General features: G+C 32.5%; 1 protein-coding gene across 1 annotated transcript in view; it reads left to right on the forward strand.

The window, feature by feature from the left end:
• LOC129234796 (putative phosphoenolpyruvate synthase) overlaps positions 1 to 24,495 on the forward strand; it is a gene marked incomplete at its 3' end in the record, with an annotated part of 77,594 nt that overhangs the window by 42,013 nt on the left and 11,086 nt on the right. The window contains 10 exon segments of the mRNA XM_054868744.1: positions 2,189 to 2,316; positions 7,836 to 7,906; positions 9,772 to 9,836; positions 10,995 to 11,142; positions 13,449 to 13,566; positions 15,916 to 16,016; positions 19,000 to 19,071; positions 19,490 to 19,596; positions 20,676 to 20,748; positions 21,910 to 22,014. Coding sequence (XP_054724719.1) covers positions 2,189 to 2,316; positions 7,836 to 7,906; positions 9,772 to 9,836; positions 10,995 to 11,142; positions 13,449 to 13,566; positions 15,916 to 16,016; positions 19,000 to 19,071; positions 19,490 to 19,596; positions 20,676 to 20,748; positions 21,910 to 22,014 — 988 coding nt within the window.

Consider the following 24,495-nt stretch of genomic DNA (forward strand, 5'->3'; position numbering starts at 1 on the left):
CGTTGTATTCAGTGTTAAAAAACGAAAAATATGTTCTAAAACCCTCCAAAACTACTAGTAATCTTCTTTCGGTGTCATGAATTTTGAAGTCAAGTACTCATAAATTGATTTCTGAAACACAGATTCGATAAAATAAGCATGTAGTAATAATCACAGCAATTTTCGTTTGTAATTGTCTTTCATTTCCGTTATTTTCTCATGCTAACTAGAAATACTTAAATTATATAAATAAATTTGATATTTGTTCTGGCCCACGAGATTCCTATGAATGTGTTTTGTGGCCTGTAGGTAAAAAACGGTTATTCACCCCTGGATTAAATTATTCAATCATCAGCAATGAGTATTTGCTTGATAGTTAGTGCACAAACAAGGGAATATGGTAGAAGTCAGGAATTGGTTCTTTTTCCCTCCAATTTCGCAACCCTGACAAACACATTTGCGCGTTAAATTCATTTCATTTTCATCCAGTCATATTTATCTCCGACTTTCGTCAATGTTACGTCTACGAGATATGGTATTTCTATATTTATTAATAACTTTCTTTATCTATTTCTTGTCACCAAAAACTGAGAATGTATTCAGAATCTACTCCATTTTTTCAATTTTTGGTGACATAAAATGATTTTTCGCGTTGTCGTTAATGTTTAAAAAAATTTAACTATCGAAAAATTGCCCTTAAAATGGCTACTTAAAAAACATCTTTTGTAAAAATGTTCTTCATCAAGAGCTTTTTCCAACAAAGTTTATCTTAAACAAATCCGCCTTTCAGTTCGCATTTTATATTTGCCTTAAATTTTTCCCACAAGCGCTAATAGTATAAAGTGTTTTGAACTGTTCAAAGTTGAACAAAAAATTATTCAAATCAAAAAATGAATTACCAGAATGAGGGAGATCTTTAAAAAAAAAAAAAAAAAAAAAGTTTGTTTGAATCGAACGATTTGTTCAATTTTTTTGGAAGGGGGGGGGGGGAGCACATAGGTCGACCGACAGACACATTTTCCCCATATCAAACTCCTACTTTCGAATTTGATATTTATTTAACTATTTTTTCTATTTTCGACTTTTTTTTTGTACTAAGCAATATTTTTACGATGCATTAACTTTAGCCATTAAACCACCTTTCATGTCCTTATTTATTTTATTTCACTTTGACAAGAAAGTAGGCTAAAAATGAACTCAAAATATCGTCTGTAATCAAAAAGCAGTATTATTAAAAAAGGAAAAGATAAAACATCGTGATATGAAAGTGAAATATATTTTTTAATTTTTAGTTTATCGTCTGCTAATGTTTAATTTCATAATATTTTTTAAAACATGTATTCACAACTCCAATAAACTATAGACGGTTCTACAGGGACTGTCTAATGGCGTATAAAAAAAGGGAAAACAAACACACGCCGTAACTTATAACTTGCTTTGAAGCTTAATGAATGACAGTAATTTTTCACCGTTCTTGTCGGAAGCTTTCTTTTCTATTCTTCTGAAATTACACATCACCACAAACTGTCTGAAGCCTGTAATTTATCTTAAAGAAAACACGTGGAACGGAATGTTTTACCTTTTTCGGTAGTACTGTTGATCCCAGCAAGGTAGCGTATTCGAGCTCTGAAGTTGAGAATTAGTATCTGTTAGAGTTGTTTATGTTCTTAAGATTTTGTAGGTCAATTATTGCTATTCGGTGATTCATTAATATATATCTTTTGTGAAATAAAGTGCCTTCTAATATTTTGTACTTAACAATGTCTATGTGCGCTGACTCTAATGTAATAAACGAAATTTTGAGAGTAAGATCATTCAGAGCTGCAAAGTGATACAATTTTTGATTTCCTCTTAGTTACAAAATTACTAAACAAAAGCAAGTAATTTAAAACGTATTAATATATTTCGCAACGAAAAATTGAGTAAAACAGTAAAATTTCGGTTGAAAAACTGTTTATTAAATTTTTAGATTATAAATATTGTGTTCAATAGCGCCATCTAGAGGATTTTTTGTGTGTAAGTGCTGTATGAGAAGTGTTGTTATGGTATTGCAATCACTAGAATCGTTTTTACCAATTATGCGGATTATCCGAAAATTCGCTTATCCTCGGTTACCGTGCGACTCTATTCCGTGGATAATTGGTAGGTTATGTAAATTTTTAAATAAACGTGCCACACTATGTATCACAAATTATCTCTGTATTTTCAGGGTCAGCTCTGCGGTAATGGAAGCAATCCTCCCTCGACACATCTGCAGCGACATCATTAAAAATCTGAGCGAGCTTTTTAATCAACGCATCGAAAACCTCAAGTTCGCAGTTCGTTCGTCTGCCACAGGTAATCAGTTTGTTGAATCTATTCGGAACTCCAGCGCTCGAATACGCTACCTTGCGGTGATTTATAAAACTGCGAATGCAGCTAAAACATTGCCACGTTGCGCTTCACGTGTATCTGTTGACGTAAACGCGGTCAGTTTGTTCTGAGTAACGCATTCAACATGTCTAAGAACGCCTTCAACAACAGATATTAATTCGTCCCTTAGTAGTATTCTCGAGCTTCTCAAAATAATGTTAGTTTTCCTTATTTCTTTCAAAAAAGTATTAAATGGTGGAAGCGTAAACAAGAAAACTCTGGATTAACAAAAAAGGATAACGTTATACCAGGTAAAATTTTTTATTGTTTTGTATGAATTTGTAAGAGTATGAGTTTTTTTTAATCTTAAATTAATTTAACTAATCATATTTTACAGCAGCATTTAGTTGGAATGGACAGTATGCAAAATATTTTCTTGAATTTATTATCGTAGAACAAAATGAAAAATGTTTAACCGAGAAAGAATTTACTTTATTCCTTTTATTCTCAGCTGAAAGGTTTCGCCAAATTTGTTTAGGGTTATAGTTTTGGAATTGTGCGGGCAAAGTAGCCTTGGCGAGATTTCGCGTTGTTAGTTAAACCATTTTTAATTTTTATCATGAGTGGAATAAAATGATAGTAAGATTACAGAATTCGATAAGTAAAAAGAAATAATGGTCAATCAACTGAAAAGAAAACTACCACCATGTATAAACTGTGAGTACACCTTTTATTTATTTTGTTCTGAGTGAATTTGAATAAATATTAGTTTTTCAATTCGATGAAGGAAAAAAAAACGAACTTAACAACATTGACTGGACACTTTTCCTTAACCTAATTCCACATAAATGATTTAAATAACCTTTGTTACTACAGTATCCTACTGAAATAGAAAGTATGCAAATAAATTTTCTTGAAAGTATTTATCGCAGAACAGATTGAAAAATCCAGAAAGAACGTTAAGAATTTGAACAATAAAAAATAAAAGTTCGCCAAATATCTGTTTATAGGGTCATGGTTTTAAAATTGTGTGAAAGAATAATGTATCTTGACAAGATTTCGCATATCAGGTAAATCATTTCCATGACGAATGAATTAAATGCATGATTTCTTTGGATATCCAATCATATAGTCATAGAAATAAATTATCTAGTGTTAAACGTTACTCTTGACAGTCTGCCACGTAGTGCACTATGTGACAAAAATGTCAACAAATGCCGGAAATGTCACGAAACTGAACTTAATATGTACTAATGTATAGAAAAAACGGTACAAAATGAAAATGCCGTTCGAAGCGAACCAAAAATTTATGAATTCCGAATTCAACATCGTGAAAATGGCTGCTTCAGAACAACTTACTGTGTGTTCTGCATTAATTGTTTATTTTCGTAATACTTTTTGGTTTCTAATCTCTTTCTATATGGGTCAGAATAACCAAAAGACTTTGAAAAATCTTTTCAAATGAATAAAGCGAAAAAATCATACATACGAACAAAAATCACAACACTTTTAGCATTTTCTTCGTTACCATGTGCGTTTGTTTTAGTGTTTAATTCGGCCATTAGACAGTGACTGCAGTGCCCCTATAGTTCGTTGGAGTTGCGAATAGAGTAAAGAAATATACATAGAGAGGCCTCGTTTATAGTAAAAAGGAGATGAAATTGAAGCCAGAATTATAGGGGAATTATGGGATACAGCGGTGCAATTATGGGCGGGGTTATGAAAGCAACCAAATAAAGTAACTTGCGGATTGGTTTACATTTTAATTTATGTTGTAATGCACTTTCAAAAGCGTGCTTCATAAACTTGCAACAATATCTAAGTGTAAATTAACTACCAATTGAGATTCAGTAATGGAATGTTTTGAATCAAAATGTATCTCAAGATATTTAGCAAGAAGCTAAGGATCTTGGGATACAGCGGTGCAACTTCCGGCTTCAATTTCTTTGATTCGGCGGAGCCTCTCTATGTAATTTCTTTACTCTATGGTTGAATCAATTTTTTTTTGTTTTGTTTTTGTTTTGAAGAAACTTTTTTGAACGAGGGAACAAGACTGAAATCTTCATACTTCTTTAGGACGGAAGTGGCTTAGCGTAATCTATTTTTGTTCATATTGCCTCAACATTTTCAGTATATAGTGTTTAGAACCTAAGCCAAAAGAGCTTAACTGCACTTATACTTGTTACTAGTAGCCATGTATCTAAATAATAAATTGAGTTTCATAATAAACTAGCATTCCAGTACCCGGCATTGCTCGGGTAATGGAATTAGCAGGGGTTAACAGTGCTTGGTGCACCTAGTTTCGAATATCCCCCTATAATAATTACTTATTACCTATAACTTTTTCTGATTTGGGGAGGATCCCGGGGCACCTGGACTCCTTACATATATGCCTTTGCCCTTAACCGATCTTTAACTGTTATTAACGATCCTTTTAAAGTATTGATTATCTTTGGAAACACAGGCCATCCACATTTTATTGATATACCTATGTTTAAGCAAAAACTTCTTTGTATACAACATTTTTAGTTTTTTTTTTCTGGTGCTAAAATTATTAAGCTGCTTGATGAACTGACTTTGGAGCAAGCTACATAACATTGGCCGTGTGAAAAAAAGTCTTCTCTTAAATCGGTCCCTGCTACTTTTAATGTCTGTCCTTGTGACTTATTAATGGTTATTGCAAAGCAAACTTTAACAGGAAACTGCACCCTTCTAAATTCAAAAGGATAGTCCGCCTGTGATGATGTTCTTAAAAACTACGTTTCTAGTTTTGAGAAAATGAAAGCAATAGACAGAAACATTATGATTTGACTTGAGAAAAGCCTCGAAGAACCACGTGAGAAACAAAAACAATATCAAATTTATAGTTCGCTATCGACCAAAAGTTGAGATGAAGTACTGAATAATGATTTGAATGGAGGAAAGCCTTCGAAAATAAGGAATTTTAATTCAATGACAGGTTTTAATTTCGCAGAAATTAAAAGGTTTTAATTAATTTCTCCCGAACTAATTAAAATTTCGAAAAATCCTTTCTTAGTGGTTACTTTCGTAATCATGCGGACATGCCTGCCAAATTTCAAGTCTGAAGCTTCAGCGATTTCGGCTGTGCGTTGAGATATATATATATATATATATATATATATATATATATATATATATATATATATATATATATATATATATATATATATATATATATATATATATATATATATATATGTATATGTATATATATATGTTATCTCAGGACATTGATTTTTATATATTAAGATTTAGCTTAAAATAATATTTATGGATGGATGTTACACACAGTGGAAACCTTCATATCCGAACTTGTGTTATCTAAATCCTACCATTTCAGATGCAGTAATAAAAAATTGCAAAGAACTAGATTGTCATAATTACACTTTTTTCCGGAGACCTGTTAATGGACATTTTAGCTTTCAGGAAAAACGAATAATCTTTCAAATAATCCTAGGACTTGCTTTAATAAAAATTATTTTCAAATGAAAAAAGAACTGACTTCAAAATACAAAGAACTTAGAATTTAAAGAGTTTTCGTGATTTCTCGGGAATCCCATCTTCAGATACTGACCTGATGATCATTGGATCACTTGGGAAGTATATACCTTTTCAAACGAGTAAAAAAAAAAAAAGTATTTTCCAAATTGGTCTATGCGTGTTCGAGTTTACGGAGGACATACATAAAAAATTTCTGACGAATTGAGAAACGTCTTTTTTAAAGTCGATTAAAAAAAGAAAAAATCTTAATGTGTATAACATTTTATAGGATTGGCACCAAAAACTGATATTCGTTCCTCTCCAGGATTTATTTGTGCTCTAATTTAGTTAGAAACATTTAAATGTCAATGGTTTTCCTAACTATTTTATATTTCACAATAATACGTGTCACGTAACTCGTGAAAAAAGTAACATTTCTCTTTAGTTGGCCACGTTATAGATCAACACCGCACTAGAAACAGAGTATTTACCGTGATGCTGAAAATATGAAGATCAAAATACTACTAGAGCAATGATACTAAATGAACTTCCTGTTTGCTTCAGAGGAGTCTATTCAAAATTTGCGATATGAATACTAATGATTAATACAAGGGAAATTTTTAGGAGGGTACTCCCCCAAAGCAAGAGACCCCTAAAAAGGAAAAATAACCCTAAAGCCCCTTCCCACCCTTAAGGGGGCACCCCTGAATAATATTAATGTTTTATGATACTTTCTTAAACACTGAGTAAAGAAAGTACCTTTGTTTTATGGCACTTTCCTTAACAATGGGTTTTATATTTAATCATCAAATATTGTAATTAAATGAAGTTTAATATTTTTTGCCCATAACGTTTTTCTAAAAAACAAATATGGTGAAGCAAAGGTTTGGGACCTAAGTTAGATTACTCCTATCCATTAAACAAAAAACCCATTAAAATTGATTTTTGTCTTCAATTCCCCTTGAATTAGACTCTAAATATATTTCAAAACTGAAGTATTAAAAAAAAACTTTAATGTTTAAATGAAGTTATTTACAAGCAATTTTTTTTTAAATTAAATTAATTAATTTAACTATTTTCGTTGCAAAATGCATTTAATTAACTGATTTGCTGCATGAGTTATAAATACATTACTCATGTAGCAAATGTAAGACTATACTTAAAACTAACAGGCGGCGTCGTGAAAATCAAACATTCCGATGCGTAAGAATTAAATATTGCTCAAACCCAGATTCCTCCGTCGAAAAAATGTACCGTTCACGCCAAAACCACGTGACCTATAAAGTGTCGCGCAACTGACGAACGCTGGTCTATGTAGCCACAACGTATGAAATTTAAAGCTTAATAAATTTCTCCGAGATCCCTCATCGGATCCAGACAAAATTAACATGTGAACATCTGAAAGTATACCTTTCCAAAAAAAAAAAGATTTTTTCAAATCAATCCAGTATTCTTGGAGTAATACGAAAACATACATAAAAAGCCGCAAGTCAAAATCATAACCTCTTTTTTTGAAGTCGGTTAAAAATGTAAGAGTGTCCGACTCTGCTGGAATAATAATGTTACCAATCAAACCAATCTTATTTATTTCAAAGTACACTAAGCGTTTAATATTTTACATAGCCTCTGCACATCATTTTCTTAGTACGTTAAACAAAATTTTGTTCATTTAATGCCCCTTAATTTTTTTATTTATCAAACATGAAATGGTTGTGACGGTTTTTCTACACGGTTTGCATTTTGATTAGGTATCGTAAGTGGTTTCATCTTTTTTTTTCCTGTGGTTTCTACGTTTTTGTTAATAAGTAACAGGAATGTTAAAACTCCATTTTATTTTTTTATTTATTAATGAATTTGCTTTTTGTTTATTTTCGTGTCAAAAAGTCTTTAATCGGGGCAACACTCATTTTCAACTGAACTACGAGTAGTTAAGAGAATTTACACTCTAAGTGTTTCTAAATGCAAAAATATTTCTAAACTAAACGACTTTTCTTGTTCTGCAGGTGAAGACACAGAGCAAATGTCTGCAGCAGGACAAATGGACACCTTCTTAGGCGTTCAAGGACTACAAGAAGTACTTGATGCTCCATTACATTAATTCCAAAGTTAACATTTTTTAATTACAGTCAGCAAAATTTACAATGATCATTAAGTTATTGATTCAAAATGCTGTAAAGGACAAAATACTGCTCAGAATGACTTGAAATCAGACCTGTGCATAAGCAATGAAATTTTGTTTGGAAAATATAAGATATATTTAATAAGTGTTGCAATCATCTCCGCTTTGAGGGTCATTATAAAGAAAACTAACTAAAGATTCTCCCAACTCCACAGGAAAAAAGTGTCTCTCATGTGTTTTAAAATGCTTTTAAACGAAAGGTAATGAATAAAAATTTATGTAGCTAATAATTTGAGGGAAAATTACATGCTTATTTGCGCAATGAAGTCACCCATGTGAAGATAATGAAACAAACTCCTGCTTCTACCGGGGTAGTTGTTGTATTTTTCGGTATGCAGTTGTCCGGTGTCCACCTGTCCACCGATTTTTCGAACGAAGGGAAAGCGCAAAACAGCATATATTGCAGCAAATTGGAACTTCTGTTATTTTACTTTTTCAAACACAAGATTCAAATATACCTCGTGCGCATAGTTGTAACTTTTAAACATTCTAAGCAGAGATTTCTTTTTTACTGCTTTTTGAAAACTTAACTTTTTATAATAATTACCTGGTATTTTAGCTTAATATCATTATTAGGGCAAACTCCCCTATAATACAATAAGGGTCATTCCAAGGTATTTTTGACATTTATGTAGAGTCCGTAACGTGACCTTTTTTGCCATAACTTTTTAATTTACTGTTTGATTAGCATACTATTTTATTTTGATCTTTTCCTACCAACACGCCAGCTCAAATTAAAATAATTTGCAAATCAAACGGTAAATTAAAAAGTTATGGCAAAAAAAGGTCACGTTACGGACTCTACATAATGTCAAAAATACCTTGGAATACCCCATAAGTAATGCACCAAGAAACAAACATTAGGGTAACGGCACCAGTAACAGACAGTCGTAAATTTGAATTCTAATACAAATAAGAATTTTAGGCGGGGGTAAAACTTATGTTGCTGTGGCGCACGAATGCGGTACAACCATCTAGTGTTATCAGAGTGAATATTATCAGCCAGCTGGTATGTACAAGGCAGTGGTGGAAGGTTATGAACAGCTACCAAGAGTTCATATGACGTTTCACGTTCATTTAAATTTAATAAAGCTTTAGTTCTAAAAATAAATAACTTTTGCATATTTTGAAGAGAGAAAGGGAATTCTGTCCATTCAACTCATCCTCATCCTATCTGTTGCTGGGTATCATCAGATTTGTCGGTGTCTGTTACTGGGGGGTCAGACCTTTTTTCGAAATTGAGCAAATAAAAGTGGAATTAACTAATTCAGAGGATCTAACGGTAGATGAGAGTTGCATTAGAGAAAAATAGTTTAAAAAGTCGAAATACATTATAAGGCTTATAAAATTGAGTTAACCTGAGAGCGATGTTTTGAGCATGTCTGTTACTGTCGATGTTTTTATACGGAAAAAATAAATAAAATAAATCCTCTGAAAATGTCTTTGTGCTTTGTCATTAAAAAAGAAGGCGTTTAGACGTAAATTAAATTTTTTAAAATCATTTATAATACTAAGATTAAGTACTAAAATATAAATACTATTCATTTTTGATAGCACTTATTCAAAGATAAAATATAAGTGGACGCTGATTTTTATTTCCTTTTTGTAAATATTCTCAGTGGCTTTACTCTTGTGAACTCGACTGTTCTCTTTATCTAAAAATCCACTATAAAATAGATGCATAATTTTGCTTCTACTGTCATTTGTTTGGAAAACAATCTTCAAAATAACATATTTATAATGTATTTTTTGTTTTCTAGATATTTACGTCTGTCAAAAAATGTTGGGCGTCGCAATTTGGTTATATTGCAGTTGAATACAAAAGGTAAAACGACTCTCTGTTGCTGATTCTTAAAAATTCAATTTTCATGTGTAACGCGTTTTGCTCATAGACTAATAATAAATCTATGGGTTTGCTTTATAAAAACTGAAGAACTTAATAAATAAGCAGATTAAATACTTTAATAGCACTTATTTTTGCGTGTCCGTTGTAATCGTGAAAATTTAAGCCTCGCTAGCTATATTTTACTTCAACTTTCGGTTCTGTTCTTTAAAAATTATTGAGATTTTCAGCTCGTGAATTCACCAATATCTTCATTTTCACAAAAATTACGCTCCGCAAAAATAAAAGCTCTTTTGCAGTAACATTTCTGAAGAAATTGAAACTCTTGTGTGAGTTAACGCATTTAGTGACATTTTTGAAGAAATGAATATTCTTGTTTGAACGAGCAAGAAACATGACTTTTTCGAAATATTTCTGGATCAGATGTACTTGTAAGAACGAATATATTGTTGACACCAAAATCCTTTATGAGTAGTACGTTAAAAATCATATAAACTAAAAGAGTTGGGGTAAAAAGGGCCTTTGCATCGAAGAAGTAGAGAAATTCAAACCATGTAATAGTAGTTTTACAACATCCTCATATAAATAATAGCCGATGATCGAGTAACCCACGAGTTTCAACAATATAACTCGCGCCACGGCATGATAATTTGATAATATGTTTAGGTAATGTTTAACATACAGGGAAAGACTTTATTGTGACAAGGCTGAACTCGATCCGGTTACTCAATTGTTTTACTCGTAAGACTGTGTCATTTCAGGGGAATGAAGAAATGAAACTAATTAACACTATCTACTGGAGTTTAGGGTTAATCCACTGGAGTTAGGGTTAAAATTTCAACTACCAAAATATCATCAAACAGGCAATTGTTTCGTTCAAATATGGAAGAGTAGAAGCAATTTTCACCCGTCATACCTTGGCGGATGAATTTATAGCTAAGCAATAAAAACGTTGATCGTATGAATTAGACGTTTAAAGTAAGATAAAAATATTAATATTTGCACAACATCTGCTTCCAATATTATCTGTGTACAACGTATCTGCTATCAAAACTTTAAATTTATCTTGCTATATTTTCAAGAACCGACTTCTTTTTTTTTATTTTCTATTTTTAACAGTAAATTTTGTCGATGTTTCAGGCGAAACGGCCAAGTTCTGAACTCTCCGATGGCTGTGGTCATCCAGGAGATGGTTCCTTGTGACGTTTCCGGTGTGCTTTTTACGTGTGATCCAGTCACCAACAATCCATCCGTCATCACAATCACTGGAAACTATGGACTAGGCGAGGTACGCTGCTTTAGCTGTCATGTTTTCACATTGTAAAGGGAATTCATTTGTTCTTTATATATTGGTGAGCCAAAAGTAGCGTAACCTGAAATAAAATACCGTAAAACGGTACAACTTTGTGCAAAGGGGGGAAACAATGGGACACTCTTGCCATGGCGATGATTTTGCTTTCTAGGGGCCGCTTTTTCGAACTTACGAGCTCCAAAAAAAAAAAAAAAAATTAACAGGTAGTGTAACCATTTAGGTAGCTAAAGACGCTTTATCAGAGATTGCCATTGTTTTTGTATACCTTATAACAACTTAGTCGTTCTTAGTGCGTGATTCGACTCACTAGTGGAAGAGCCAAAAGTCTCATTGGGCAGACCACTTATACTGTTTTCCAAGATCTGGTAAATTCAGATTTGCTTCACTAGTTTGTCAGTTATGAACTAAGTGGCTTGTTGACGTGAAATGTTTCATAGTTTTCACAAGCTCTCAACATTTATCGAAAATGGGAATGTTGGGGTACAAACAATGGGCCACCTATTTTTCACGGTTTTTAATGGCTTGGAGCTTCATTTTATTATCTGTAAGGATGCTTTCGCCATATTTTATTTTATTTATTGTAAAGTAATGGCAATAAAAGACAGAAGAAAGCTTGGGGATCGCCCTATCGCCCGTAATCAATGGAGTTTTTGAAAAAGGTGCTGACTGAAATCCGGACCAAATACAAACTGAGATAATTTTTTAAAATTATTTATTTTGATAAGATTTGGTATAAGAAATGTGATTTCGCATTTCAGTTTTCATTCTTTTTTTTTTTTTTTGAATTCGTTTAAAATTTGTCAGACCTACATATTTTTCTAGACCTAAGTATAGGTACCTAGCCTTTAGTTGGTGAAATTTTTCTGGTTTTCAAATGTTTCTATGTCAAAACTTATGCAGATAATAAAGAACGTTACCTACGTTTACGATGTTGAACTTTATTAATCACTGGAGACGACAAATGATGATTAAGTCTTAAAAAATTGATAAAAAAAGGGTAAATGATGGACCAAAAAAAAATTTTTTATACCGTTTCAAGCATAGGACAACGTGTAGTCTCGGATAACAATAGACCAGATCAAGTTTTCAATGTGTTTTCTAGGTTAAAATGAGGTGGCCCATAGTTGTACCCCGTAGGGGTACAAAATGTGGGGGGTCAAAAGTGTAGGGGTCAAAAATGTATACGGAATTTTAATTGAAAACATCGAAAAGTAGTCCATAATTGGACCATTTTACGGTACTTCATTTAAAAAATAACTATTCATCCTGAGGCATATATATAACAGCGAATGATCGAGTAATGCTTCTGACGTCATCAACAATGAAACTCGCTTCACGGCATGATATTTTGATAATATTTTTTGGTAACGTTTGATTTCTTTTGACGAGGTGGAACTGGATCCGATATCTTAACTGTTTTACTGGTAAGACTCATTTTAGGAGAATGAAGAAACGAACAAGTGGTCAACAATGAACAATATCTACTGGAGTTTAGGGTTCATCCACTGGAGTTAGGGTTACAATTTCAACCACAAAAATATCCTCAAACAGGCAATTTGCTTCGTTAAAAATGTAGAAGCAATTTTCACCCGTCATACCTTGACGGGCGATTTTCTAATTTTTAATAAAAATTTTTGTGGCTACATGCATTATTTTGTTCGAAATGGCAAACTATTTTTAGTTTCCTTTTTCTTTTCTAGGTGCAATGACAGTTTCAGTAGCTTTTATTTTGTCGTACGTTTTGGATAATTTTCCCCAGGATCAGGAATTTTTGACGATTGCAAATTCTTTTAATGATTGACATGTGGATTTTTCGGTTGACCAATACCTTGCATCACTCCCACTCCTCCTGCACCAAATTATCACAGAAACACTCTAAAAACGATAGTCACTCCCCCCCACCCCCCAAAAAAGAGAAAAATACCCTGAAAACAGCCCAGCTAATAATTACAATGGCGCAGTCTGCGCCATGATCTCCTCCTGGTTGGCACCTTGGTATATGTTGTGTATTTACTTAAGAATTTTAATAGATAAAATGTGGCTTATTCATTTAGTTTTTCAATGATATCTCCAAAGTTTGATCTTCTTAGGAGAAGCAAATCGATTGCGTCAAATACTGCAACTCTCACAAGAAGGGATACATAATTGTGAAGATTCTTTCCGAAACATTAAACTCACTATCATTATCATTAATTTCGTAGCTATTAATTTTGTGATACTTTTAATTTCTTTCTTTTTTTTTTATTGTTGCACTCTTTTTTCTCTTTCTATCTGTCCAACAGAGCGTAGTGTCTGGATCTGAAGAACCTGATACTATCACATTGCAAAAGGAAGAGAACGGAGAAGTTAGTCTGAAATCGGTTGCTATAGGAGCTAAGAAGCACAAAATTGTCATGGAAGGTAAGATAATCTGATAAAGTTGTAATTACTCTAACTTTATTTATTAAATAATTATTTTTCAGAAAACACCAGTTACTTTTTTAAGCATAGAAAATAAAAATGCAGTTATTTTTTTAATATATAGTATTTCAAAGATTAAGAACAGAAGTCTTTGACATAAGGGGAACCTAATTTGTCTTGTTAAGGGAAATGCGAATGAAAAAGTGTTTTATAATTTAGTTTTATACAGACTGGAAAGCGTCAACGGCAAGTATTTGAAGTGCGTATTTCAAAACTGGCTTTAAAGCATTCTTCAACAATATATTAGTTTCTTACATAAAAAACTCAACTTTTACCTGTATTTAAAAAATAAAAAAGCTGTTTTATTCAACATAAAATAGTTAAAATGCACAAAAAGAATGATTGATAAAATAAAACAACACGGTAAGTATATTATGTAGTAATAATAAAATGTTGCACTATAACAGTACTGTACAGTAGATACAGTAATAACATTTATGAGTTGAAAAATGAAGATGATGAAGATTTATGCTGCATGATCAGATCGTTATTTTTATTAAATACATTTTAAAATACTGTTGCTTCACCTTTTCTTTTACAACGTTTCCATTTATGGCAACAAGCCCCTCTCCCCAATCTCTTTAATCCACAATGCAAGAGCAGCTTCCATTGTCATATACTTTATTCAGACTCTGCAAGCTTTAACATTGAAACTAAGTTCCGAACTTATAAGAATATCATTTTGTTTTGACTTTTAACTCTACGTATGGAAGATTCACTCATACTTATTGCGTTGCTACCGTCGACGTTTGGTAGTTGTCCAAGCATATCGAGAACCTTAATCTTCTTTTTATTGTCAGAAACTTTATTCCCCCCCCCCCATCTTCATAAACTTTAGATGAAACAGCTCACTAAAGTGCCATTATATTTCATCAAATTTAATGTTTAGAATGAAAAAAAAAAAAAAAAAAGAAAGCAGCCGAGCGGTTTTTTTTATGCACCAACAACGTGATGCCTAGACTAGTTTGATGTGGGAACTTTCGATGGTCAGTGTGATGCTAATGGGATGTAATAACATTCACAAAATATATATTTAATTGTCAATAACTAAGCCGCTACTTCCTTCTAAAGAAATTCGTGTTGTGTACGAGGAATTCGCTGGCGTCAGCTCTAAAATTCGTTACTCGTATAAAATTCGCGTTATAACCATTTCGCGTAAGTTGAATCGCGTTGTAGCGGAAGTCGACTGTATCGTACAGTTTGCTGTGTCATACATTTCAAACAGTTACACACAGGTAGTCGGGGAAAACCTAACCTGGCAGTGATGTAATACTGTGAAACTGATTAATGTCTGCGCTGCCTTCACAACGCTCTCAGGTTAGGTTTGCCCCAACTATAGTAGACAGTACAAACGCAATGGTATTGGAATATTGTACTATGTGCGTTCTCATAATGCTGAGTTGCACTTAGATAATGAATAGATCAGGTCAGGCAACGTTCCGTTACCAGGCCCAAAATTGGTCTTAGCATGGCACAGGGATCATTTAAATGGAATAGAACGCTAGTTGAGTTCTTTTTCGTGGCGTTATACTTCTTTTTAACTGCTAGATTCTGCAGTGACGTAATACTGTGAAACTGTGATTAGTATCTGCGCTGCCTTCACAACGCTCTCAGGTTGTGTGCCCCAACTATAGTAGACAGTACAAACGCAATGGTATTTGAATATTGTACTATGTGGCTCTCATGATGCTGAGTTACTTAGATAATAAAATAGATCAGGTCAGGCAACGTTCCGGTTACCGGCTCAAAACTGGTCTTAGCATGGCACAGGGATCATTTAAATGGAATAAAACGCTAGTTGAGATCTTTTTCGTGGCGTTATTTTTCTTTTTTAACTGCTAGATTCTGAGTTTAAGGATGAAAAGACGGAAATTACAAGTAAAGATAAATGGCACCAAAGTGTTCGAGTGTACTGAGATTGCTTTCAACATAGCTGAGATGCGGACCTTTTTACCAGTAATACCACAAAAATCGCATGGAATATGAATGTATTATCTCAAGGCACATCAAGATTTATAACTTTTCAATGGACCTGTTGTTTTTGTATATTTGAATGCTAAAACAAAAATCATTTTGCAATTTGAATTAGTACGTATTTTCATGTTTCTTTTATAACAAATAATTTTGTTACCTCTTTGAAACCAAAGTGTTATAATCCCCTCCGTTTAAAAGTGCTGTTTTTTTACGCCATTAACCTTTCTTTTGCTTTCTTTTTTTCAACTAGATATTTTTAATATAATGCTTATTCCAAGAAGAAGAAAGAATTAATTATACCCTTCGTTTATTTAGACGATGGAGGAGTAGGTACTGAAGTTGTTCCCGAGAATGTGCGACAAAGCTGTTGTATCTCACAAGAAATGGCAAATTTTCTTGGCAAAGTTTCTGTTAAGGTAAAGTCATTTAGCTATAGAACCGACTATCATCAATAGAACCGACGATCATAACTTGATGAGAACTAACCACTGATTCCTTTCAAACTTGTGTTAATTTTATCCGTACATTGTTGTTGTGCATCTTGAACAGCTGACACCGAACATGTAGCATGTTTACTTTGGCACACTCATCTGGACTACAAACTTCTGACTCGGTTGCTGCAAAGTCGCTGTCATTAAACACAATCATACTAACAGGTCCACGCTTCTGTTGTAGAGAATCCATTCACAAAATATTGGCAACGCTTACAGTTTGTTCATAAGAGTCACCTAACAGTTCTCTTATTTTATATTGGGTAATGGACCTCATTTGATGTTCTCTCATCCACGTATCGCAGGTTCGATTGAGATGTGTGGACAGAGGCTTGAAAAGGCCACGTCAAAGGGCTGTAAACAATGCTTAGAGTGTGCTGGAAGAGGAAGCATTATTACGCCGTTATCGTTAACCAAGTTTATAGCATAGCCCCTTATCATCATGCCAACAAACAGCTAAAGCTCTTTCCATTATTTTTCCTGCCTATGAAACCACATTTCCCCTTTTAGACATCTTCTAAAACCAAGAATGATAAAAATTAACGTAGCTTGTAATTAATAAAGAAATTAGCTTAAAACGAGCTGATGTGTGCCTCACATGACTTCCTTTTACTCCAATTTAATGTCATTTTCCCATTATTGGTAATTTTAATGTGATTCAATAGTTTACTCTCTAAATATCACCAACAGTGGCCAAATTGAAACCAGAATTTAAAAAAAAAAGATCGTCAAATTTGTGGGAAAAGTTGGCGACAAAACTTGGTGACCAAATGACTGGCGATATATCACCAAATGTCCGCCAAATTGTAACACCCACTTGAGTTTACATCGAAATTAACAATGATTTCCCCCCCAAAAGGGGGCAAAAGACCACTTTAGAAACACCCGAATGCAACCAAAAGGGGAGGTGCACCACTAGACCCCACTAGGAGTCTACGTACCAAATTTCAACTTTCTAAGACATACCGTTCTTGAGTTATGCGACATACATGCGCACATACCACATCCGCACATACGCAAATACGCACTTACTCACATACATGCGTATATACAGACGTCACGAGAAAACTCGTTGTAATTAACTCAATATTTAGTCAAAATTTATATTTCGCGTGTCTATATGTTCTTACGCACTTATCCACGTGTGGTCGAATCGAAAAAAAAACTCAACATTCATTCGGGGGTGAGCAAAACGGAAATTAGGGTCGATTTTTGAGTGAAAATTTTTTCGCGAATACAATACTTCCCTTTTTGTAAAAGGAAGTAAAAAAGGGAAAAAAAATATTTTATGAGGTTGAAGCATGTAAGCAACTTACTTAATAAAAACCAGTGTGAATGCTTTAATAAGCCTTATAACTTATATTTTAAGTAATCCTAAATGCGCTTTTAAATGTCATCACTAAATATTTCTCTATAAAAAATTTAAAAGTTTGTTTGAATTTCATGTTCTTAAACTGGACTACCGGTCCTTTTAATTATTAAATAACCAATCAACAAGTAACGTGAAAAAGAACAAATTTCAGTCAAATGGAAAAGGTATTCAGTTCATTACCGCCCTACAGCCAGGGCTATGGCAAAAATACTTGGCTGGAATTGACTGAGCTGGCGGTGAATTTCATGAAAAACTATGTTTAACAAAACTGAAATTGAATCTTATTGGATAAACAACTAGTTTTATGGGTGGCTGCTTCTAGAAAATGAGCTTGGAAAAAACAAAAAGTCAATCTGAATTTCCTTAATTAGTTATTCATTTATTTTATAACGTGATAAGTAAAAAGGCTCGCTTAGTTACATATTCTTAAATTGGACCACCGCACCGGTCTGATATAGGAAAATGTTTTCGGTCCAACAAAGGAAAACACGCCATTTTTTTATTCTTTTATTTATTCCTTGTCAACAAAGTTCCCAATCGTGCATGTAAATACATTGCTGTAATCCCCATTAAATACTGTTTATAATACTATAAAAGCAATTTTCTCATTTCATACATTTTACTATTATTCTATTTGATACAAGTTCTCAAAATAAGATCGAACACGTTTTCAACTCAAATCACATCGTAACTCAAGCTATGCAGATCGAAATGTGATGAAACTTCATCCTCAAAGGTTTCAGACACAAATTTTTGTATTTCCACTGGCAGAGTGTAGCACAGAAATTTACGCTAGATTCTAAGCCCCGGTTCAATTTAAGCAGTGGTCCAATATCAGCAGTATTTATTCCCTTACATAAATATTTTTATCGCTTACGGTGCTGTTTAGTTTGTATTTATATAAAAAATAACACAAAAATCATTGGAAATTTTCCTACTTTAATTTGTTAAATTTTTTGGAGCTCACTTGAAATAAATTGATGGGGCTACATACACCACTAACATTGCAATAACACCACTTTACCAATTATGGGATGAATCAAAACAGTTGACAAGGACTTTCCTCTTCCACAAAAATACCACTAACATATTTTAATTTCAGGATTTTTATCTACTGACGTTAACACTGCAGTTAGCGAAGCTACCTTACTTCACACAGCGCTGTTAAAACTAACGCTACAAAAGCTCTGCATTTCCTATCAATAAAATAAAACCTAGAAAGTTTTTTTTTTCCCAGTGAAACTAAAAATTGCTTTAAAAGAAGCTTTAAAGTTGAAGCAACGTTTGATGCGTTTTTAAATCACTGTCTTCTAAGTCACAACGCTTTTGTGACTAAACATGAAAAGTTGGTTTTCAGTTATGATCGTATCAGTTTTTCCCCCTAAGCTCAATTCCATTTTATCAATGCTGAAAATGGCTATCAAACTCGAGTTTGATCTTTGATCTTAAAACATATTTATTTTGTTTCAATTTTAAATTTGCTGTATATTAATGTTGTTTATACAGTTAATATTTAATTGTTTCTTTATTTTTCAGATAGAGAAGTATTATCACTCTTTAAGAGACATAGAATGGGGAATACAAAACGACGTTCTGTACATTTTGCAGGTAAAATATTTTACGTAACAAAAGTACTGGCATATTTCTTAACAATATGATTTATTTTAATAAGAATATTTATTGTTAATTTTTATCCAACAATGGTAAAATTTTTTCCAGAGAAAACAAGAATCTTGTACTTGAAAAAAAGTTCGTGTGTATTTGAGAAAAAAAAAAAAAGTTCGGAAAACGTCCTACGTAGCTGTTTTCACTCTTGAAATTCGCGTAGAAATTTGCCGTTAGAATTTGTATTGAATAACCAATTGAATTGAATTTGCTGCACATTCTATTGATTGCTGTTCCGCCCGTTTATTACAAAATATTGCTTAACTCCATAATTCGCGCTTTAGCTCTTTGTACTTTGCTCATGTATTGATGTGATCATTCAGTTTTTCTTGGCTTAACCAGTAACATTCTTTTTAATCAGTCTCGGCCCGTGACTAGTGGAACTGCTGAAAGTGATTTCGAAATCAAGCACGAATTCGACGCCCCTCTCCGATGCGTAAGAGATTACACTACACTAGCGAATGTCGGGTAAGTATCGTTAAAAGCTATTTTTTTTTCAACTTGCCCTTTGTGAAAATATGTTTACGAAATTATTGTCAGGACAAAAGAAATATACATAGATCAGAGATGCATTGATCTAGAAAATCAAGTCGATAATTATATAGCTAAAATATTGATAAATATAGAAAGATAGATATTGGTAGATACATAGATCGATGTTTACAGAGATGGATAGATTTAGTTAATGTTTTCTTGAAACTAATAGCTACATTTATTGATTGATAAAACAGATATTGATAAATATAGATATAGATTGCCAAATTTGCAGCTCTCAAAATCACTATTGTCATTTTTGAGAAAATTACTGCTCACGAAAATAAATGCTTTTACAGTAATTTACATCTGTCTTTTTAAATAATAATTTTGGAAATAAAATAACATTTTTGTCCACAGAGGGACGAAAAGTTAGCATCAATAGAGATTTTTTAACAAAAAATGATGTTTATTAGTTGTGCTAATTATCTAAATCTTTACTAATATTAAAGCTGAAAGTCTGTGTCTCTGGATGTCTGGATCTCTGTTACGCGCATAGACCGTTGGGCCGATTTCAAACCAGAAAATACTTTAATTTTCCCAACATTTCATTTTTAATTATTTTTTTTTTTAAATGTCTGACTTTCAAACCAAAATGTTTCATTGTGCGATGTCACAAATGATGAAAACCGTCTTGAATCGGAGTGCGTGGTTGTCTTTTCTAGCAAGATATCGCCTTTTAATGATTTTATCAGCGAGCAACTTGTTAGCGGAACGAGAATTGTTAGTTAAATAAAATATTCATTTAACGAAGTTTGGCAGTTTTTTGAAACTTTATTCTAGTAACCTTAGCGATTTGCTCACTTGTGACGACAGCAGCAGAAATGAAAACAACGGCTGAATGTCGTTTAAGATTTTTTTTTAAGCGAAAAAATAAGTCAAAATTAAGAAAAAAAAAACATATTTTTGAAAAATGGGGGGAAACTACCCAGTTGATAAATGAAATCGCATAGCAGAAGTGGAAAGATAGTTTAACACACTTTGTTATGATTCTAAGTTTTCATTTTTTATAGGGAAGTCATGCCGGGTGCATTTTCACCGTTAGGAATAGATGTTCTCTACAAGTATTTCGGCAGCATATTCCGAGTAAGTACATAATCGCCTTTGCAATTCATGTTATTGAATAGTATATGGTCCTAAGAGAAAAAACAAAGAAATTCTCTTTGATATTTAGCCATCATCCGTACTGATTGATATTAAAAGTATGATATTCATTGACATCGGTTCAAGTCGTCTTTGAAATGATTGGAATAAAATTTGGTGAGGGATCATACTCGCGAGCTGATCGTATTATCCGGACTTTTTTTTTTAATTCGGTCTAGAGTGCTGTTTTTACGATATAATAAATTTACAACGATCAAATCAGTCTAAATATATAATTTGATTGAATCTTGAGACATGTTGAACATAATGTACGGACAAAAATTGTTTTAAAAAAATCATGTTTAATATGGTACTTTTAAAGTCAAAGTGTGTGAATCGATAAAAATGAACGTCAAAATGCTTTCAAAATGACTTGTACTGTGATACTATGTACACTGGTGGCCACACAAATTGCAACACCAAGAAGGAGAAGTCAGAATGAAGCGAAATTTTACACACCTGATGGCAACATTGGGATTAGAAGCGAAAACAAAATAAAAGCCTAATAATAATTTTTTTTGGTGAAAAAATCCCAAATAAATGGAGATTTAAGTATCGCGTTGATCCACCTCTAGCGTGAATGTACGAGGCAATACAGTCGGCATTGAGACATAGCAGTTTCGTACAATGCCCTACGTCATCTCGTACCACAGTTTCCGTAAAACGTGTCACTAATTCGATCGGTTGTCAAATTTACCGTCTTAAGTTATCCCAGATGTGCTCGATTTAAAAAGGACGCAAAAGGAATTTAAATTATGTTGTAATTTTCTTCTAAATATTTGCATTTTAATTTAAAAAAAATTAAAATGTAACTTTTTTACCATTTTTTTCAGAATTTTAAAACCAATACGCGGTAAAAAGACAAATATTTATCCTTTTAATCACTTTCCCCACAGTTAAAATGCTAATGCAGAACTTTAATTTGTTATTAGAAGTCGCTCATCGAAAATATCCATTTTTCTGCCCAACTATAAACTATACTAAAAGAGATCTCTCATTTCCCGTTGAATGTTTGGATTCAATTAATAAGTTTTCTGCATCGTTTTATGGTTTGTATATGAAACTACGGAAAATATGCTTGAAAATATTATTTTTGCTTTTCAGAAAGACGTCAAAGAACGTGGTAAGGTAAACAACTTTCATCAGAGCTTCTATTTTGCCTCTGGTCTTGTGTCATTCTATAATCGAATGATGCTGTCTGTAGTTGAGGTAAGTACTTACTTATGTTGAGCCAAATAAGAATGACTTGAATGAACATTTTCAAAGCATTTCTTGTAAGATCAAGCGTTAATGTTTCAAAGACAGTTCGTTGCAAATATATTTAGTGTCGCTTCGTAAGAATTTAAAATGAGAAATAAAAAAGTGACATTTAAAGAGGTTTTAAACGCTTAGTTTTTTTATTCAAAAAAAGGGAGGATTCTTGCGTGCTATGCGATGGACGTTGGTGGACTATTTGTATAATGGGAAATAAACGAGCTGATGTGTGCCTCACATTACTTCATTTTACTCCAATTTAATATCATTGTCCCATTATTGGTAATTTAATGTGATTCAATAGTTTACTCTCTAAATATCACCAACAGTGGCCAAATTGAAAATACGCACATACATAGATACGTACATACAGACGTCACGAGAAAACTCGTTGTAACTAACTCGGGAATCGTCAAAATGGATATTTCGCTTGTCTATATGTTCTTAGGCACTTATCCACGTGTGGTCGAGTCAAAAAAAAAAAAACCCTCAACATTCATTCGGGGTTGAGCAAAATGGAAATTAAAGTCGATTTTTGAGTGAAATTTTTTTCGCGAATACCTCCTTTTTTGTAAAAGAAAGTAAAAAGCGGCATGTAAAGAGGTTTTGAAAGCATTTTTTTTTTCAAAAAAAGGGGATTCTTCTCTACAAAAAGTGCTAGCCTTACTGGTGCGCGCTATGCGATAGACGTTGGTGGACTATTTCTGTATCTCCAACTTCACTGTAGCGTGATTTGTTTACCCACAGTTGCCACTGTCACAACCAGACTCAGCCCTTATGAAAATGGTGTATAGAATTCTATAAAAAAAACTTTAGAAATACTTATATAGAGTCTTATAGAATTATGGCCCAATTTTCTATAGGTCGCTTTCTATAGAATTCTATAGTGAAGATTCTATAGGTTTCTATAAAATTAGTTCTATAGAATTCTATACACTTCTTATAGAATTCTATAGAGTTATTTTTTTTTTATAGAATCCTATAGAAAATTGGGCCATAATTCTATAAAACTCTATACAGGCATTTCTTATAAAGCCTTTATAGATCTTCTTATAGAACTTCTATAGAGCCTCTACAGGTCTTCCTATACAGCCTCTAGATCCTATTAAGAGCTGCATAAAACACAATGACAATGCTTTACATAATTAATATACGCTTGACAAAACCAAATTATGCCTAAAAATATTAGGTGCAGCAATGTATTACAACGATTACATATTATTGTTAGATAAAGACACTTCATAAAACTGAACAGTGGTGCCATTTGGGAGTGCTGATTAAATATTAAAACCCCTATCAGTATAAAAAAACAGTGTTAACACGTCTAAACTTTCGTTTATTGTTACTTACATATAAATTAATAATGCAAAAATCACTAGTAAATTAATGTCATTACTCAGTCATGAGCTCTATTTAGTAAAATCAAATGCTATTTCCGATAATAAAATTCATTCTGGATTTAAAATTCAAGTTTTGTTTTGCAACTACTATTCACAAATTTTTTCAATCCCAAATGGCTTAAAATAACAATAAAAATATAAATATAACAAAACAACACAAAAATAATACATACTTTTTAACGAATTCGGCAATTTTCGGCCATTTTCAGGGCACGTGCAATGCAAAATGGACGATTTGCCGTTCGGGGCAGAAAGGGGAAAACAGACTGGCGCATGCGCAAAGAGATTGAGGGAAATATTGCTGGAAGCTCTCGCAACAAAATACTGAGATTGCATCTTGGAATTTTTATTATTTTATTTACTGAACAATGACAAGAAGTTATACAATTTCTCACACACTTACAATTAATTTCAATGTTTAGAAGTTTTATTATTACTATAAAATAACTTAAACATTGTAAATAATAAATAATTTTTATCTTTTATGATTTTTTTTTAAATATTAAATTAAGTTTGATTTTTTTTCTTCGAACTATTACAAAATGCAACAGTAATATTATTAAAGACCATACTAAATTCGCCATTGTAATAAAAAATATGACCTTAACAAATAATTAATTGTTAAAGTTATTTATTCTTAAAATTAAATAGATTAATTAGGAATTAAACTATTTCATTTTAGGGATTAAACTTTCTAATTAATTAGGGCTTTTTAGCCTTTCCAAACTAGAAGTATTGTATAAGCACTAATGAAAACTATAATTGTAAACAAAATGAATTCTCAACTTTTTACAAAATTCTACAGTAAGGGAAGTTTATTTGATCAAATTCTATAGAATTTTATAGAAATTATTATCTACAGAAACCTTATGCTCAAATTCTATAGCTGTTTCTATAGAACTTTATAGAAGGAATTCTCTACAGAATCTTCATTCTCAAATTCTATATGGATATCTATAGAGTTATATAGAAATAATTTCTATAGGAACTTTCTTATAGACTTCTGTATAGTTTTCTATAAAATTCTATTAAGCTC

This window comes from Uloborus diversus, chromosome 1 (genome assembly GCF_026930045.1).
Source record: "Uloborus diversus isolate 005 chromosome 1, Udiv.v.3.1, whole genome shotgun sequence".
Classification (NCBI taxonomy): Eukaryota; Metazoa; Arthropoda; class Arachnida; order Araneae; family Uloboridae; genus Uloborus; species Uloborus diversus.